The sequence below is a fragment of the Oryzias melastigma genome, linkage group LG15 (genome assembly GCF_002922805.2).
Source record: "Oryzias melastigma strain HK-1 linkage group LG15, ASM292280v2, whole genome shotgun sequence".
Classification (NCBI taxonomy): domain Eukaryota; kingdom Metazoa; phylum Chordata; class Actinopteri; order Beloniformes; family Adrianichthyidae; genus Oryzias; species Oryzias melastigma.
Genome location: NC_050526.1, coordinates 9,418,718 through 9,437,792, shown reverse-complemented (window position 1 = coordinate 9,437,792; position 19,075 = coordinate 9,418,718). Strand labels below are relative to the sequence as shown.

At 41.2% G+C, this 19,075-nt stretch overlaps 1 protein-coding gene across 1 annotated transcript in view; it reads left to right on the top strand.

Annotated features, from left to right (window-relative positions):
- hspa12a (heat shock protein 12A) overlaps positions 1-19,075 on the top strand; it is a gene marked incomplete at its 5' end in the record, with an annotated part of 82,293 nt that overhangs the window by 50,599 nt on the left and 12,619 nt on the right. Inside the window, 5 exon segments of the mRNA XM_024296765.1 lie at positions 416-520; positions 591-707; positions 4,635-4,806; positions 8,639-8,647; positions 18,944-19,030. Coding sequence (XP_024152533.1) covers positions 416-520; positions 591-707; positions 4,635-4,806; positions 8,639-8,647; positions 18,944-19,030 — 490 coding nt within the window.

The window sequence follows — 19,075 nt, the reverse complement described above, 5'->3', positions numbered from 1 at the left end:
ATTCTCACTCGAAACAAAAGCTGGTCCTGAATTTTAATGTCAGCTCTGGAAAATGCAGACCAAGTTAAATAAAAGTTTAATGAGAAAGCCCTGGGAACTTTGCTACTTTTACTTTTCATTGTTTGAAACCTGCACCAACAATGTTTCTACTGTAACACAATCAGTCAAATATCTGACGTGTCATCCATCCATCCATTGCTTAATCCCCTTTGAGGTCACGGCGTTGCTGGAGCCTATCTTAGCCACTATCAGCTGGAGTTCAGCCTGGATGTTTTCCTGTTCATTACAGTGATCTCTGACCTTTCAGTGCAGCTGATGTCAGAACTAAACCGATCAGTGACTTCCTGTAGGTGTTTGGATGTGGCAGGGTTAGTCCTCTCTGTCATTCTGGAGTCTAACCCCAGTGTTTCTGCAGAACCTCAGCATCAACACTGACCTTCACGCAGCCAATGGGAAGCGAGTCAAAGCTCTGGACATCTTTGCATACGCCCTGGCCTTCTTTAAGGAGCAAGCCTTAAAGGTGACGCTGCTGTAATCATTCAAAGCCACGATCTATGAGCATCTTAACCTTTGATTGTTTCCTCTCACAGGAGCTGAGCGATCAGACGGGCGGTGACTTTGACAACAACGATGTGAGGTGGGTGATCACCGTTCCTGCCATCTGGAAAATGCCTGCAAAGCAGTTCATGAGAGAAGCAGCTTACAAGGTGGGTGGAAGAGAGTCGGAGCTGCAGTTTGTTTCGTCTGTTCAGACTGTGATCAGTCTGCAGAGAGTTGATGAAAATAATTGTGCGAGAGCATCCACTGCTGCAGCATCGCTCAGCAATCGTGACTACCACGCACATAAACACAGCCATCTGCAGACTGCTGCAGAGGACAGAGGGAGGGGTCACAGCCTTCACTGCAGACACAATGAAGAGGAGCTCCCCCCACTGTCATAATGCCTCTCCAGCAGGGGCAGGCGCTGCAAACACTCTGGTCTATTTCCTGTGGCTCGCCTTTCTCAAATCTCGTGGGTCACGAATAAAATCTTGTGGGTCACGACCAAATCTTGTGGGTCACGACCAAATCTTGTGGGTCACGACCAAATCTTGTGGGTTACGATCAAATCTTGTGGGTTACGACCAAATCTTGTGGGTCACGACTAAAATCTTGTTTCACGATCAAATCTTGTAGGTTACGACCAAATCCCGTGGGTCACGACTAAAATCTTGTGAGTTACAACCTAATCTCATGGGTCCGAACTAAATCTCATGGGTCACAACCAAGTTTCATGGGTCATAACTCAAGTCTCGTGTTTCATGACCAAATCTCGTGGGTCACGACTAGGGCTGTCAGATTTGTCGCGTTAAAAACGCATTAATCTGACACGTGCTTGACGCCGACAATTTTTTTGACGCATTAATCGCGGACTTTCTCATACATGCCTTTCCACACAGCGAGCACGGGCGTCCGCCCTTTAACTCACCAGCTGCTCTCACTAGATCACCGGTGGCTCTCTAACCTCCAAGCTGCGAGCTAAAACCGGCCGGCACTAGGACCTGGAGAGCTCCTGCACCCTAACCCGGCTCCGGTTCGCGTCCGACGCAGCGTCCGGAGAGCTGCGGACCCCCGACGTTCCGGACAGCAAGCGCACCGGGGGACGTTTTAAATGTTCTGGAGGTTTAAGCGTGATCCAGCACCAGCATAGCGGTCTGTCTGCCGGCATATTCATGGCGTGAGCTCCAATGGACACGTCGCTGCATCGAGCTGCAGCCAGAGAACGCGACGGCAGTAACAGACTGTCAAACTATCCACAGAGTATCCCGCTTTTCTCAGTCTTTAATGTTTTAAAAAACAAAAGTTCATTGGAAATGATAAATCTCTATTTCATTTATTACTGTAGTTCAGCAGAGGAGGAAAAGATTTGGTCCTGACAAAAAATGAACATGAAAGTGTTATGGAAATGTTATTTTTGATGTTTTTTATTTTATTTTACTGAACGTTGATTGAAGTTTAGAATTTAAAATGCCCTTCACTTGCACTTGGGCTTTTGTTAGGTATTTTATTTTACAGCCTTTTATTGTTAAGAAAGTTTATCACAATACAATGTTACAAAATAAAGTATTTCGGATGAAATACTTTTCTCTTGATTCTGATGAAATACTAGGACATAGTTTCTACTGAGCAGCAGGAGCTCAGGTGAAATTCCCCTCGTGGGTGGGACTGATGGCAGGGAGCAACTCCACCCCATTCCCATCATTCATCTGGTTACCCGTTCTCCCGCTAGCTTATGGCCTCTCACACCTTACATTATCGGTGCAACAAAAATGGTGAAAAATATTGGAGCCATCCAGCCATACAGTTTAGATCCAGATTCCAGCTCAAAGAAGGAAAATAAGGACGTTCATGGATCTATTTGCAAATGGATGTATCAGAGTTGGAGCAGAACAGGGAGGTTGTGGCCCACCCAGTATAATTTCAACATCACAAATTCGATCTTTTCCAAACAAAATTTTTTTTGTGCTCCATATTCACAGCAATTGAATAAAAAGATACTCAGAATGCTACAAGAATGTGTTAAAAACACCAAAAACAAGACTTTTTGCCTTTTTTTCCTTCTTTCCACACCTTCAGATTGTCCAGCATTGACGTGAATTGTTTGTCTAACACGAGAGTGGCCAGCGGTGATGCAGAAAGAATCGCTCCTTCATTGTTCTCCCGGAGATAGTTTTCCCCTGACATTTCAAACCCGTAACGTCCAGCAGCCCCTCTCAGAGCTCCAACAGCTGCTTCCACTCTTTGTTTCACCTGCTCCGCCGCCGCCTGCTGCTCCAGCAGAGGGCTGGGTGAGAGATCTCTGCAAAGAGTCCTGGGGGAGCGCTGCAGACATGTTTGATGTAGAGCATGAAGGCGGCTCACGTGGTCACGGGGTGTGGCTGTCTGCAGCAACGCCACAGAAAAGGCTGAGGAATTGTGGGAGTGGGAGATGTATCAGCCCCCCCGCTTCTCTTGATTCTAAATATGAACACGAGCAGATAAGCAGCTCCTCTGCCATAACTGCCTTGTTACTCTATGTTTAGAGTTCTTGTGGTAAAGCTGCTAAAGTTCGTATTTAAAGGAATTCTTTCAGGTTTGTAAACTACTATACTATATGGAATTTAAGTTCTGTAGTTTTATGAACTCATATGGGAAATGAAAGCTTTGGCATCTCAAAACTTTCATTTTTTCATCCTAGAACTGATTATAATTTGGTTAGAGATGACATTATTGTGAAAGTGAAGCTTTTAAAAAGTAAAAATATCATCATGTCATCTAATCCTGAGAAAAAAAGCAAATATTGTTGCTGGATCTGTCAGTGATGTCATTGTTTCTGTTCATGTTATCACTGAAGAGGCCAGGCAAAGCAGAGGGAGGGTTTGACGCAGGGAGGACGTGGAAGGGGGGGGTACTGTGCAGTGACTCAGCATCCAGGAGATGAAAGCATTAGTTTGACTCTGAACAGGAGAGAGAATGGAGGAGAGAGGAGGTGAAAGAGTAGCACTCCTCCTGCTCCCTCGTTTCCAGAGAAATGTTCTCAAATATGCCCGGTCCAGTCCTCTGAGTTCACAGAATCATCAGGATTAGCTTGAGCAGACCCTTTGCACAGCGTCTGCATCCTCTGCCAGCACTGCAGCAGAACTCTGCTCAGGCAGGGAGTTCACAAAGAACTTTTACTCTCAGCAGTTTTTTTAAGAAAGTTTTTGAACCTGCAGAGAAAAAGACAATCAAGTTCAACTTTTGTCCATCCATTCGTTTTCAGGCTTTGCTAATTACTTTTTTGGGTCATGGGGTTGCTGGAGCCTATCTCAGCCACTGCTGGGTGAAGGCAGAGTCAACGAGTATCCGGTCTTTTGCAGGACCACATCTAGGGGACAACTATGCTTCGTTTCCACTGAGCGGGACAGTCTGGTTTGCACCCAGTGTCGATCTGGTACTGTGTCTGGTACCGGATCTGGTACCGCGTCCAGTTCCGGGTTAGTGTATCAGTACTGGGCTAGGGTACTGGTATGCTTCGAATCCCGGTACTGGACTGGTTCCGGCTCGCGCCCCAGAGGTTGGGGTCCAGTGGTTTAATAGGAGCAGCCAGCATGTGATAAAAACGACGAGTTGGGGACACCCAAAACGTCAAAAAGTGACTTGGAGGGTCTTTAACCAAACATCAATTTATGACAAATTGGGAAAGAGAATTGCCAAAATACCCAAACTCCCATGTCCCATTTCTTGGGACTTGTTGGTTGTAAGTCCATAGAAGAATGGAACAGATGTAAGGTTAGGGAGGAGCTACTGTAGAAAACCGTTGAACGAAGACCACTTCAACCAAAGAAAGCTGTATTTCTCTTCACTGCCAGCAATCTTCTCGCAAACAACATGAAATGCTTTGTAGATACAAAGTACCAAAAGCCACGTATAAAAAAATGAGCTCCTGGATGACCTCTGTTGTGGTTGTTAACTTCACGTTTAATGAGAAACTGGACCAACATTCTGCTCCTCGGGTTGTTTCTGTTCACTTGTGTTGGTGTAGAGCAGCTGGAAAGTTCTCATGCTAACATAAAGAAGCAAAGTTTTCTGTTCATTTCACGAGTCTATTCTTTCTGAATTCTGCCCCCCCACAGTCTGGCCTGGTGTCCCGGGAAACCCCGGAGCAGCTCATCATTGCCTTGGAGCCAGAGGCAGCGTCGATCTACTGCCGCAAGCTCCGCCTCCACCAGATGGTAGACCTGGGCACGTCGACCACCCAGAACGGCTTCAACTCCAACGACAACGCGGGGAGTGGCGTGAGCCAAGGTACGAGCTGTCAGAGCTTACTACACACATTTCCTGATCAGAACACTGACATCCAAATCTTAAATATTTCAACTTTATAAAAAAAAAAAAAAATCATTCAATCCTCATCTCACAAACAATGTATGGAATATTTGCTTTTACTTTGGAAATGACAGATTAATTCAGTCACAGCTCATACAAATAGGATCAGGTTTGGAGTTCAATTACCAAAAGATTTAGAATCACTGAGATTGTTTTCTCAGAGTTAGACTGAAAACCAGCTCTTGCTGACTGTCAGGCACGATGGTGGTAGGGTTATTATATGGGCTAAACAGGTACAGAGCTCCATGATCTGTTTTTGTTTGTTTGTTTGTTTTTGCTGCATTCCATAAGATTACAAATAACATGCAGAATTTGGCTGGTCATGTGACTTTACAGCATGTGTCAAAGTCAAGGTAATTCTATCCGATCCTCCAGATCATTTTATTTTATTGTCATTAATGACCCAATGTTATCTTTTACTTATTTCTAACTTGCATAATTTTGACAAAATATATTTTTATGGAGAGTAAAATATTTATAGTTATTTAAGGTTTAAGTTGATTTATTCTGGAATAATATTCCTGCCTTTTTATTTTTTATAATTATGTTAAAAAGTTACGGTTTTTAAGTTTTTAAAATTGGCATTCTGCTTTTGGACTATTTTGGCATTTATTAGGATTTTTTAGGCTATTTTGAAATTCAGCTAATTTTTCAGCTACATGCTAGCTGTTTTTGGCTAATTTAGGCTTTTCCTTTTTAAGCTTTTTTGGGCTATATTGGAAGCTAATATTTACATGCTAAATGTTTTGGCTAATTGAGGCTTTTTTCAGTTTCTTTGGGATATTTTGTTGAAGTTTGGGTATTTTTTTCAGCTACATGCTAGCTGTTTTGGCTAACGTTGGCTAATTTTTTTTTTCTTTTTTTTCAGGCTAATTTGGCATTTAGCTCATAATTTAGCTGGCTATCAACTTCAGTATTTTCAGCAATCAATTTCAGCATCTTCAGCGGCCAAATTCAGTTTACAGCATTCACACTAGTATTATCACAGGTAATGCTGTATATCTAGTTCCTAATTATGTTAAAAAGTTACAGTTTTAAAATGTAGTTTTAGAGTGTTCAATAAATGTTTATCCTGTTCAGCCCACGACCTAAGGTGTGTTTTGGATTTTGGCCCCTTGAATTTGACACCCCTGTTTTACAGTGACTATATTAGTTTACTTTTAATTTTTCAGAATTGAGAAGGTTAAACTTCTGAATAATCCGTTTTTTTATCCTTTGAAACTACATTTCTGTTTATTTTTACATATTTGTGTTTTAAAATAAACACTGTTAGCATCTTTTAGAAAAAGTAATGATGTAGCATATTCTGTCCAAACCTTTCATCTCAGCCACTGAAAACGCTGCAGGACAGCGTTCCTTCGCTATATCCTGGTTCACCTTTTGTACAACTTTGCATTCTTTGTTTTTTTTAGCACAGCTAACTCTGTGTTCTTCGTCTTGATTGGCTTAAGAACTTGTCAATCAATCTCCTGTAGAGAATCCATTTGTTTTGCCAGAGTTACAGTTCCATCACGATCAGATCTTTGTTTTTTATTATTTTTTTTCTCTGCAGGTTTGATCTTTGAGTTTACACAAAATGTTCATGTCTGTCTGAGAAAAGTGTTTAGTGAGGACTTTTACCGCCTTTATGATCCTATAATGACAGATTATTAACATAACATTTTAAAACAACGGGTTATTGGAATATCTCATCCACTTTGTTTTTTAAAAATTTTTGGAAATAGTCTCAGTCTGACTGAACTGCTGCGCTGGAAATGTAAATGATGTTTTCTCAAAAAAACTATCAGAGTTGTAAATAGAATTCCTCCACTAAAATGTGACAAACAGTTAAAAGTCAATTCAGAATGATTGATGTAGGATATATCTTAGGGGTGTTGCGGATCACGGATTATCCGTGGTCCGTACGGATCAGAAGCCACGGTTCGGGACACGTGTGTACCGCGGACCACTCCGACCCCCACCCCCAGCGAGCGCACACACCTTGGGCTCTCATAATTTTAATCATTGTCCGTTCACATCAATGAAATTCTGTCAAATTCCTGTAAATCCTCTTTGTTTTGACCAGCGCTGAAGTAACAGCTTCATGGTTATTTCTTAAAGTCTGTTCCTGAATCTCCCGCTGCGTGTGGGCGGAGCTTTCAGCGTTTTTCCTGCATAGAGAATTTGGTGTCGGCCGCCACCAGCTCCTGGAAAAGGGGGGATGTGGCTGATTCTAGGAGCCCAGACTGAGAGAGAGTCCACGGAGACCCGAATGATGACAAAATGATACAACAGAAAAAATAATTTCAGTAAACCAATAACCAATATATAATCGCAAATATTTTGATTTTAATGTCAAGGTAACAATAATTATATATTTTGTTTTGGAAACATCGTCTGTGGACCCCCCTTCCTCTTAATTGAAAATGGTTCGGTCCGACTGGACTATTCTTCCACAGCTGTTTGTTACCGTCAGACCCACAGAGTTTAAGGGAGAGAAGACACGCTTTAAAATCAGGAGTTTAAACACCTGATTTAGAGGAGAACCTCCGTGAAAAAAGAAAAAAGGAGACAGTCTGTCTATTGCCGCGCGGAAAGGAGAGAGTGCTCGTAAACGGACAAGGGGGCGGGGCCATGAATTTGAGGGTTTCTTCTGAAGCTTTTGTATGGAGCTTCAAACTAGAATAATTTGTTGTTTTATTGTGTATCAAAATTAGGCTTGTTAGTTACATTTCTGTTTTATAATGAGGTGATCTATAGTAAAATATGTAAATTGAAAGAATGTTCAATAAAGTTACATAATAATAATAATAAAATAAACTTGTTAAGGTATACAAATCTGAAGTCCCCACGAGACACCACCACCTTATTTTAAGCCAGGAAAAACCCTGCAGCTTCCGTCACAAACTTTACTCAACTTGACGCGGATGGATAGATATCAGGTTTATTTAATGTTAAGACCTGAATAAAAGCATCAGTACACGTTTCAATTTCTGGATTCAAAGAATACATCCGTAATGGACATGATTTTATGGCAAGCCAAAAAGATCACCAGGAAAAGCGGGTGCAACAGTGCCACGTTTTACAGATAATTATTATTATTTTAAATATTTAAATGTCCCCATTTGGCGAGTGGGATCAGAACATTTGTATTTCAAGTGAACACCAGATAGATTTGGTATTTTCAAAACTATTTTTAAGCATTCTTTTCTCTGTTTTTGTAGATTTGTATGTATTCAGAAACTACAAGTTTTAGCATTTTGCTTGTGTTCAAACTTTAAAGATTTTTTGTTTTAATAAATAGGCCTCAGTGAGCAAAAGTTTTGAACTTTTGTGTAAGGGAAGTACTTTATATTCATTTTGAATATATGATTTGAAACGTTTCCAAAAATTAATTTAGCTTTCATGTTGTTGTTGTTGTTGTTGGTGGTGGTGTTTTTTTTGTTGTTTTTTTTTTTAACTTTTTACTGATCCGAAAAGTGATCCGAACCGTGACCCTAAAACCGTGACACGATCCGAACCGTGAGTTTTGTGATCCGCAACACCCCTAATATATCTGCTCAAAGTAAATCAATATTCCATGACATTGGTTTTCAATGCAATATCTCTACATTGCAACTTTAATAAAAATGTTAATTTTACACGGATTAACAAGTGATAAGCCTCTATTTTTAAAACTTTATGATCACAAAGTTTGCAGGACATCACATTTCATATAGAGGAGATTTTGGCTCACAGTGTCTTTCTTCTTGAATGTCTTTTCTCTCTGCAGCGTCTCCAGGTAAAGATGTTTTTTCTTATTCTCACACAAACTGCATGAATATTCTGAGGCACTCTGACTTTTTATTCCTTTCAAGCACTTTTTACTCACTGAGTGCGCTCTTTGTGTTGCACAAGGTGAGCACAGTTGTATGAACATTTGAGCTGATGTGTTGTTTTTATTCCTAAATAAATCTATAGTCTATGGATTTTTTATTTCATAAGTTTGTTACGGAGTGCTTTAGCTGACGGATAGAAGTTAGAGACTTACAGAAAAACAAGAAAGGAAGGCCAAGGATTATTTAAGGAAGTGATTCCAGCATGAAGATGCCATTAGAGGCAAATGGATTCTTTTATCTGTTATTGTATTTGAGTTGGTTCTAGTGAATCAATAAAATCTACAGCTCTGTTTTACAGCAAAGCCTGAATTTTAGCAGAAAGATGTTTTTTTATTAACCGTTGTATTCATTAAAGTGAGATCTGACTCATTGGGATGACTGTAGTTAGCTTAGATAAATGACTTGGTTGCAGATTCAGAGTTTGGTGAGTTTTGGTCCTTTAAATCAGTGTTCTTTAACCTTTTTCAGGCCATGGACCGGCTTAACATCAGACCACACATTGTAAACATTGAATTAATTGACAAAAGCTCTGTAATTTGTTATATTTAAAAATATTTGTTTTAGAAAATTAAATAATTGAGTTTAGTAAACCATCAACTCATAATTTTAAATGTAATAAATTACAGAATGTTTGTTAATTGATACAAAAGAGCTCCAGACCCCACGTTACTCGGCCAGTCAGTCGGCCATTTTGGCAGCGGTACGAACAGCGCCGACGTGAGCTGGATTGCGCCATCTAACTTCAATTCACATGACATTGAGCTTTATTTAAAAAAAATGTAAAGGATTAAATATTACAGACTTGTATAATATTCCTGGGGTACTTTTCAGAGGTAGGAAGAAAACGTCCCAGATCTTTGCTATCCAGACAAATAACTACCTAACAAACATCCCATCGTCCGACACGGGGACTCTAAAACTTTACTAAAGCCTGGAGGGTTACAAATAGACTCAATCTGGGTTTGTGATGAACATTCAGCTTTGGAATCTTCAATTAAAAAATTGCTGCATCGTCCCTGGAAGGTTAAGTGTTATATTCCAAGCAGCTAACATTAGCATGGCCAGCAGCAGAGTGTTGTTTGTTGACATTAGCTTGGCTAACGTGTCTGGTTGTCATTTTTATTTTTGTCTTCTCTGGAGATGGAAGGTAGTTGAAAATAGATGGTATAAAATCCGGACTGTATGGATTATCACTTTTTCTTTCTACAAAATAAATAAGCATTTCAGAATCCACATTTTGATTGATACGCTTGCTAACTTAAGCACAACACTGTTATTGCAACAAATTGTATGCAATAAACTGTGGTTTTACACTAGCATCAATCTGAAACCTGGAATATATCATATAATGAAAGTAAATAGGCTTTGTATACGGTAACATTCGTCATATGAAGTAATCGCTGCACAAACAGAATCCGACCGCTGGAGGTCCATCTTTCAGTCTTGTTTTGCTCCTGGCTCTTTTGATGGTGCTGATCTAATTAGGTTGCCTCTCTGCATCTTTAGGGATGCCATAAAATAACGTACAGTGCCCTCCGCTTATTCCTGTTTCTAACTCAAGACGCTTGTATGACATTTTTGCGTCTGAAGGAGAGGCTGAGCTGCTGAGGTGATCTCAGAGTGTTTATTATTTGATTTAGGAGGAAGCACGCGCTCCTGATTTTGAGGTACGGACAGACACTCCTTATGTCCGACCAAAACGCTGGCGCTGCTGTACAGTCTTTTGTTCTTTATAATAATTAAAAAAAACTCCTAATGTCGGTCAATAATCCAATATTTTTATTAAATGTTTTACAAAGCATGATCAGAGTGTTTTGATGAGTATGGATGGACCAGTAACAGACATCCTTGGGGGCCGTGGGGTGTATTTGTGGATTCCTCCGGTCTTTAACCCCCACAAATAAGGGTGGAATATTGTACCTTTTTGTTCTGCGTCTATTTGTACAATCTGGGGGCAACAGTTATCAACCATGATTATCTTCCTTCACCGCGGCAGTCAGCCGATTCAATTCCTCTGGCCTGATTGCTGCCAATATGGCGGCGCCTTGAGGGGGACGACCCTGTGTGACATCATCTCCTGGAGCTCTAAATTTCACTTTTTTCAGTGTAGTTTCACTGAGTGGTTTGTACGAGGCTGAAGTCAGCGTCTGATTCTTTTTATATTTTTTGCTTCCAGCTTTCTTTAAATTTAAATGGTAAAGTTTGTCTTAATCCTTCATATCTGTAGCTGTACTCGAGATTTTGTGTAGGAACCATTACAATGTGACAGATTTTAGCTTAACTGATAGCTGTCTAATGGAAGCTACAAAATCAGACGCCTCGCTCAACTTTTAAGGTACAACAAAGCACGTAAATAAAAAAAAAACTGTCACTAAAATTATTTTTTTCTAAATAAGCACAAATCTATAGTTTGAGTAACTCTATTAGCATCGGTTAACAGCCGGTTCCTGACTATCTTGCATTATTATCATTAAGGTCTGTGGGAAGAACTGTCACAATAAATCCATATTTGGAGTAAAGACTCCTGGTTTTGGTCTGTTAAATGCAGATTTCTTTCATTTTTAAGGCTGTTTCCTCTCAGGATCTTCTCTGCCAAAAGAAATTTTTCAAATATGTTTGTTTTTTCTTTACTTTTTGAAAGTAGCAAATGGATTTTCAACACGTGACCTAGTGACTTGACATGCACTAAGAATGTGGTGGAGAGGATCTGGTAGTTTTTCAAAATAAAACTTCCCTCAGAATTAAATTATAAATAAATCAGAAAAAATGTAGGTTGTGTTTTTTTTTTTTTCCTAAGCATCTCAGTATCAACTTGGTTGGGAACCCCTGTCTTGTCTATAAGTTAAACACACTGTGCACTGGACCAAAATATCAGAGTTCATTGTTAAGTGAAAATGTTACAAACATAAAAAAGATTACATAATTCAATCTAATGTGGAGATTTAATATTTCCTGTACTTTGTGATGAAAGATCAGTAGTATCAAACACCAATAAAACCCTCAGATCCTTTCATTTGAAAACCGTTTTTTTTTTTAGCAGGAAAAGGGAAAATGGGCGGATCTTTGTTGGAGTAACATCTGGCTGAAGCATTGTTACCGGCTGACCTCTCCTACTTTCTGCACAGGCTTTCCTGTTGTGTGGCCTCAGTGCAGGAAGAAATCCCCATCCAGCCTTCCTGCTTGAGTGGGACTCCTCACTTTAGTTCCCTCCATGTTGTGCAGCCCAGAATAGTCTGCTGGTTATCACTAGAGTGAGAATGTGCTTCCATGTCCTAAAAGAGAAATACGTGAAGAAGAACTTAAATAGGACAGAATGTGGTGACAAGATGATAATGAGAAGAGGAAAGACAGGGGGAGAGATGAGCCAAAGACTAACAGCATCAAGTGATGATTGATCACAGCAAACACTATTAGAGTAAAAAGTGTCATGAAATTGTTATGAAGTTCTCAATTTCTAGCTCAGCAGAAGCTGTGGATCTTGTTTTGGTGTTGCTGAAGTCCCAATTATGGAAAAACTAAATAGTTTCTCCAAAAGTCCTTATTTTAGTTTGTAAGTCAGTGAGAAACACGAATGTAATGTCCTAATAAAAGGCCAGTGCACGAAATCCCAGTAGAATCAGAACATTTACAGACACGACTGCTGTCCTCTTAAAAATGCCATAGAGGAGTTGTAGAAAATCTGCTTTTGTCTATTACTAGTTTGATTTTCTTATATCCTCACTTCAACACAAAATAAACTATGAATAAATCCAGACTCCTGTTACTACAGATCTAAATTGGTTCCATGCAAAAGCTTTGAAACACTTTGAGTGCTTGGACTTTTTAGCAAGACTCAAGTTAGTCACAGCCATTTTGTGACTCAAATCATTCGAACTATTTGAGAACTGTGGTGCTTAGCCTCATGCTAGCATAAACAGGAAGGAATCACAAAAGTATTATTTGCAGATCAGTTAAATATTAAGATTTTATAATTTGACAGCTTTATCGGATTTTTAATGCTGAGAGAATTAAGTAAAAAGTCTTTAACATCCATCCTTTATTTCATAACATGTCATCATTAGTGAAGCACTTTTAGACACAGAGCTGCAGGTTGATGGCAGTGAGTGTAAAAGTGCATTCACAGAGAATGGATTCGTGCGGCAGAGGGCCCAGCTCCAATGTTGATCAATGATACAGGCGCGCTCTGAGGTGAATTGAAGTCACACGGTGCGATTTGAGCAACGGGTGTGGCGTGAAGGTCTGGCAGCAGCTTGATTTGAGTGACAAGTGAATCAGGTGGCGCGGCCCAAATTTTAATATCTGAGTTTAACAGCTTTGGGCACGTGACATTTTCAGTGACTTTCGCTCCCGTGGTGGAGCTCACTTGGTTGATCTGTTGGCAGACAGAGAGCTGCTGCAGGGTGCAGAGGCTGCCGGTTCAGGCCTCATTGAAACATTAAAAAAAAGAAAAGGAAAAAGTTCTCCTAATTTTATTTTTTCCCCTCGGGTTACTACGATTCAGTCAGCCTTAAAGCTCAGCCACAAAGACACAGAAACACTGTGGAAGCGGCTGTTATACAGACACAGCCCCCTGTACGGGAAAATCTTTTAATAATCATCATACAAACTCAAACATGGAGACATGATTACCAATGTTTTTGTAGAACTCTCCACAATAAATAAACCTGATTTCTCAAAATCTTCTGTGTCTTCATACATTCTAAGTGAGATATCCACAGACACCGTTCCTTATAGCATCCTCCTAAATGCATTAGCTGGTAGCTCCTCCCATACCATGGTGTCAAGCTCAGGAACACATTTTTTGACAGGCAACGATCAGCGAATTCGTCGCTTGGCAAAAGAGGGGCGAGGCATGCAAATTTATTGTGCAAATCTAAGTGTGAGTTAACTAGAAAACTTTGACTTGAAAAAGGGTTAGCAGTGTCACCTCACAGCGAAAAGGCCCTGGTTCTGATCACGGCTGGGTTCTTTCTGTTTAGAGTTTGCATGGTCTCCCCGCGCTTGTGGGGCTTTTCTCCAGACTTCCTCCCACAGTATAAAACCATGCTTCATAGGTAATTGGTGACAACAATAATGGTATGCACACAACAAGCACATATGAACCCAGGTTGAATGCACTTTTGGCATACAGTGTTCACACTGGACTGTCACTACCAATAGATCCTAGCATATGCATTCATAGTTTGAAGAGGGTTGGTGCAAAATGTATCATGAATCGTCCTACATGGCTGATTCTGTCACAGCTCTTCCAAAATATGAAAGACTTTGTCTTATTTAATTGCAGCTGCAATAATTAATTTCTCCTCCACAATCAATTTTCAAATAGTTGGTTCACCCATGAATGAAAAGGGACGCTATCCACACATCACTACGTGTGTTGGTGATGCTGGTGTGAACGTCCATCGATTGTTCTAGATGGGATAATAGTTCATGGACAGAGAGAAGTGACTTAGGCTGCAAAAAACAGTAAATTGTTGATCAGATGAGCCAGGAAGAGGCTGGAGACTGCAGGGAAAATCCTCCTTAAAAATCATTGGAACAAGAGAGCAAAAGTTCAAGTTGCTTTGGCAGCGAATCAAAAGTCTGAACACAGATGTGGGCTCAATACCACACAGCTAAAACAGGGGAATTGTGACTGCCCTTAAAGATGCTGGCTTCTGTTGGGTCACACGTGGAACAGTAAGAATCTTCATGTTGGAGGAAAGGGAGAGCTACACAATCGAAGAATTAAAGATCCTTCAGACTGGAAATGAGAAGACTAACGTGGGAAGTCATTTATGGAATTCCCCCCTTGAGAGGAAAATATTTAATGGGAAGCCAAACAATATTTGTGCCTGTAATAAAGGGTAAAGGAACTCCACTCCAACTGGTGTAATGTTTCACCAAAGAAACAACAATCTCCACTTCATCTAAGAGCAATAGTCAGCTGGTCTTCAAAGGACACCGTCTTTGAAGTAAGATCGTTGAGAGGTGGCAGTTGTTTACAAATTCTCCCCAAGGTAACTCCTAAACCTAGGACCCAATTGTGCACATCTCAGCATGGCTTCCAACATCGTATTAGATCGCTTTGCCTGGCCATTAGACTGGTGGTGAAACCCAACACTGCACCAAGCGTTGTACATAAACAGACATCACCTCATACGCCCCGAACCTGAAAGCTGTGCTGGTTTAAGATCTCTCTCAGTGTCTGTCAAAAATTTGGGGAGATCAACGAAAATGCAGCTTTGCTGAATCTGTTGACGGGTATTTGATGAGGGCAGCAGACCAATAATGAAATCCAAGGGTGGGAGACCAATACTGGGAACAAGGAAAGAGTGAAAAAGACCCGACTGGGATTGAGGATATGACTTCTCATGAGGGACATACAGAGGATCATTGGACAGTGGTGTGGGTAGGCAGGAGGAAGGGTGGGTGCTGGCACTGGGGTTTCATGGGTAAAAGAAAACTGTAGAACTGGGGGTCTGGCGTCTGGTTTCTGGTGCAGGTTTTAAAAGAAATGGTGAATGTGAAGCAAGTGAAAAACAGACTGACTTGCTGAGGGTTGGAGAGTTTAGAGTTGCTCTGGTAAGAGATGGTCAGTTCAAACTGTAAACAAGTGTTTTGCCCTGCAATCCAAAGTCTCTACTTCACAAGTACCAGTTGGACCTCCTTGTCACCAATGCTGTTACTGCTTTCAGATGATTCCTGTCTGCAGGAGAAGATGTCACACCGATACAGCTTGTTCTTAGAGACAGAGAATTGGGAAAGCAAACACTCCAAAGTCTGCTTCATTCTAAGACAGGGCTGCCCATTCCCATTTCCAGCACTCCTTGCACGGATTGCTGCTGATTACCTGAAATATTCTATCAGAATGTGATGGAATTAGCTGACTGAGCTAATCAGCAGCTGGCAAGGCTTGGAGATCTGGAAAACAGGCAGGGTGGTAGATCTCGAGGACCAGAAATGGGCAGCTATGTTCTGTGACAAAGGTTTTCCAGGTGGAAGGAATCCTGGTAGAAGTGAGTTGTGTCAGGGCTTGTGCTATTTGGCTATAGTCTTTGATGAATTCAAGTATAATTTGGCAAAGCTGGAAAGACTGACAACCTGTCCAGGGTGTATCCTGCTTTTGTCCATCAGTATCCGGGCTAGGCTCTGGCAGCCCTGTGATCCCGAAAGGGACAAACGGCTAAGAAGATGAATGAGTTTTACAATCCAAGAACAGACAGATGATCACACATGTATAACTAGACTGAGTTCATATTTTAAGTTTCCTCAGGAAACCCCATCAGCAGCACTGATTGGGTCAGAAATGAGGAGGAAAGTCTTAAACACAGAACATCAGTGACAGAATGATTAGGAGGAGATGAGACAACTTTGAAAGGTTGATGCAATGAGGGACTGATTTGGGGAACTGATGAAAACTTGAAGCGAGAGTCCTAAAGTCTGTGAGTCCAAGCCAGGGCTGTGGCCAGGGGGATCCGATGGCAGAAAAGATGGCAGCTGAAAGACGGCAAAATCACCCACATTTCAGTCAATAAATACTCTTGCTTGAACCTTTACTGGGATGTTTCTGTCAAAACCTACAATGCTCTTTGACATACCGTAGCTCATATTGAAGCAACATGCTGAATATGTCTGCAAAACTGTTATGTATTACCCCAGGCTTACACCGCTAGCGTCAGGGCTCCGTTGTGTTGCGGGATCGGACTAGCTACAGCCGATGGCTTACACTGGCTGCTGCTCCAGCCACAGCCTGTGAAAGCTCAGCCCAGACAGAGTAGTGTTGGATCTCTATGATCAGCTTCTCGTTGTCCATGGTTATGACTGACAACGCTGTGCTGCAACACACTTTGAGTAACCCGAAAATTACGTAATGTTTATGACACGCTGAAACCGGCGAGTTCAGCGGAAAGTTTGTTTTATTTTGAAAATATACCGGATGCACTTTACATTTGCTCGTGTGATTTCCGGTTTAAGTTGTGAATAGCCCCAACTTCACAGAAAGTGATGACGATCAGCTGCGGCGTCCGTCAAAATTTGAACCAAACGAAACCGATTCGCAGCGACGCAGAGGTCAGTCCGCAGACGCAGGACGTGAGCGCCTGCAGTGGAAGTTCCTCTCGCACTTAAAGTTACGAGAAGACTGCGGCGCACGTAACGGATCCGTGACGCTAGCGGTGTAAGCCCGGGGTTAGGGATTTTTAGGCAATTTTTCTCCAAATTTGTCTGAAATTTAGGTCATCTTCAGCGCTCTTTCATACTTCTTCAATGAAATTTCCAGTCTTTTAGCAAATTAACATTTTGCAACTAGCTGTTGCATTTTCAGCAAATCCCTTCAGCAATTAAAGTCAATTGTGTCACTGTTTTCAGAAAAAACCTTCAAGATCTTCAGCGACTACTTTCAGCAAAAAGCATCCACACTAGCATTATTGCAGGCAATGCAACTTTTAGTAATATAAAGTAGGGCTGTCAGATTTAGCGCGTTGAAAACGAGTTAATTTGACATGTGCATGACGCCGACAATTTTTTTTGAAGCATTAATCACGGATTTTCTCATACGTGCCTTTCCATACCGCGCGCGGGCGTCATCGCCCTCACCGGCTGCTCTCACAATAGATCACGGGCGGGTCTCCAAACACCGAGCTGCGAGCTAAAACCGGCCGGCGCTAGGACCTGGAGAGCTCCTGCACCCTAACCCGGCTCCGGTTCGCGTCCAGTACCACGTCTGGTGGTACCGACTCGCGTCCGGCGCCGCGTCCCGAGAGCTGCAGACCCCCGACGTTCCGAACTGCAATCGCACCGGGGGACGTTTTAAATGTTCTGGAGGTTTAAGCGTGATCCAGCCCCAGCATAGCGGTCTGTCTGCCGGCATATTCATGGCGTGAGCTCCGCTGGACACCTCGGTGCATCGAGCTGCAGCCAGAGAACGCGGCGGCAGTAATAGACTGTCAAACTATCCACAGAGTATCCCGCTTTTCTCAGTCTTTAAGGTTTTAAAAAACAAAAGTTCATTGGAAATGATAAATCTCTATTTCATTTATTACTGTAGTTCAGCAGAGGAGGAAAAGATTTGGTCCTGACAAAAAATGAACATGAAAGTGTTATGGAAATCTTATTTTTGATGTTTTTTTTGTTTTATTTTACTGAACGTTGATTGAAGTTTTGAATTTAAAATGCCCTTTTGCTTTTGTTAGGCATTTCATGTTACAGCCTTTTATTGTTTAGAAAGTTTATCTCAATACAATGTTACAAAATAAAGTATTTCTGATGAAAACTATTAGTTTTGCCATTCTTGTTTTCATAATTAATGTAGAACTGCCAAATTCCATGAAGCACACGTTTTTTTTCCCTAAAAACAGGCCACATATTAATTTGCGATTAATCGTGAGTTAATTCTGGACAATGCGATTAATCGCGATTAAAAATTTTAATCGCCTGACAGCTTTAATATGAAGTAATTTTATATTGATCCAAAGCTGCTTTTCTCCGCGACAGACTGAGCTGATTCACGTTGATCGCGTAAAGGTTTTAGCGCAAGCTAACTGCAGTCAAACGTAGACACTGGAGCTAAATCCCTAATTTACATAAAGCTCCAATGTAAAAGTCTTAACAGTTTTACAAATATGAAGACTTTTGTTTATATCCCTTAATAAAGCATTTACCATCATTTGACACATTTTAAAATAAATCTGAACTCTAAGCACAACTTGGAAATCTTGTGGAATTCCTGCTTCCAGCTAGTGATTTTCAGCCTCCATCTTGTCTGCCACCAGATCCTCTTGGCTGTAGATGGAATACACTTAGTAATTCTCCATGACCCCATACAGGGTGGATGGAACTGACACCCCATGTGCAAAGATGGACTTTTTGATATTTCTGTAAAAAATGTCAAACTTTTGTACAACACATTTTACTATTTAGATGAAATTTTAAACTGATAAATGTCTCATGTTTCCCAGAAAAAATAATTATTTCTGAAGCCCCTGTGTGCATGAGCTGAACAGGAAGAAGAGCTGAAATGCTCTTTGCAGTCATCTTTTAACTGAAAATGTGCAGCAGTGATTTGTTGACTGTGCAGGACGTTGTTCCGGTGTGGATGTGTTCACCCCAGCCTGCTGCTTGCCTCCCACACCTCTGTACATGAACTGCACAGCTTCTCTCAGCAGAGCTTCACGCCATCATCGCACTCACCACGACCTTCTCTCTCTGTTAACAACCAGCTAAGGAGCATGTTCGCCGCAACCGACAGAGCCGCACCTTTTTGGTGGAAAATGTCATAGGAGAGCTTTGGTCGGAGCTGGAAGAAGGTAGAGTGCTTCTCCTCTTGAACTCCTCTGTTTGATTCCCTTTGC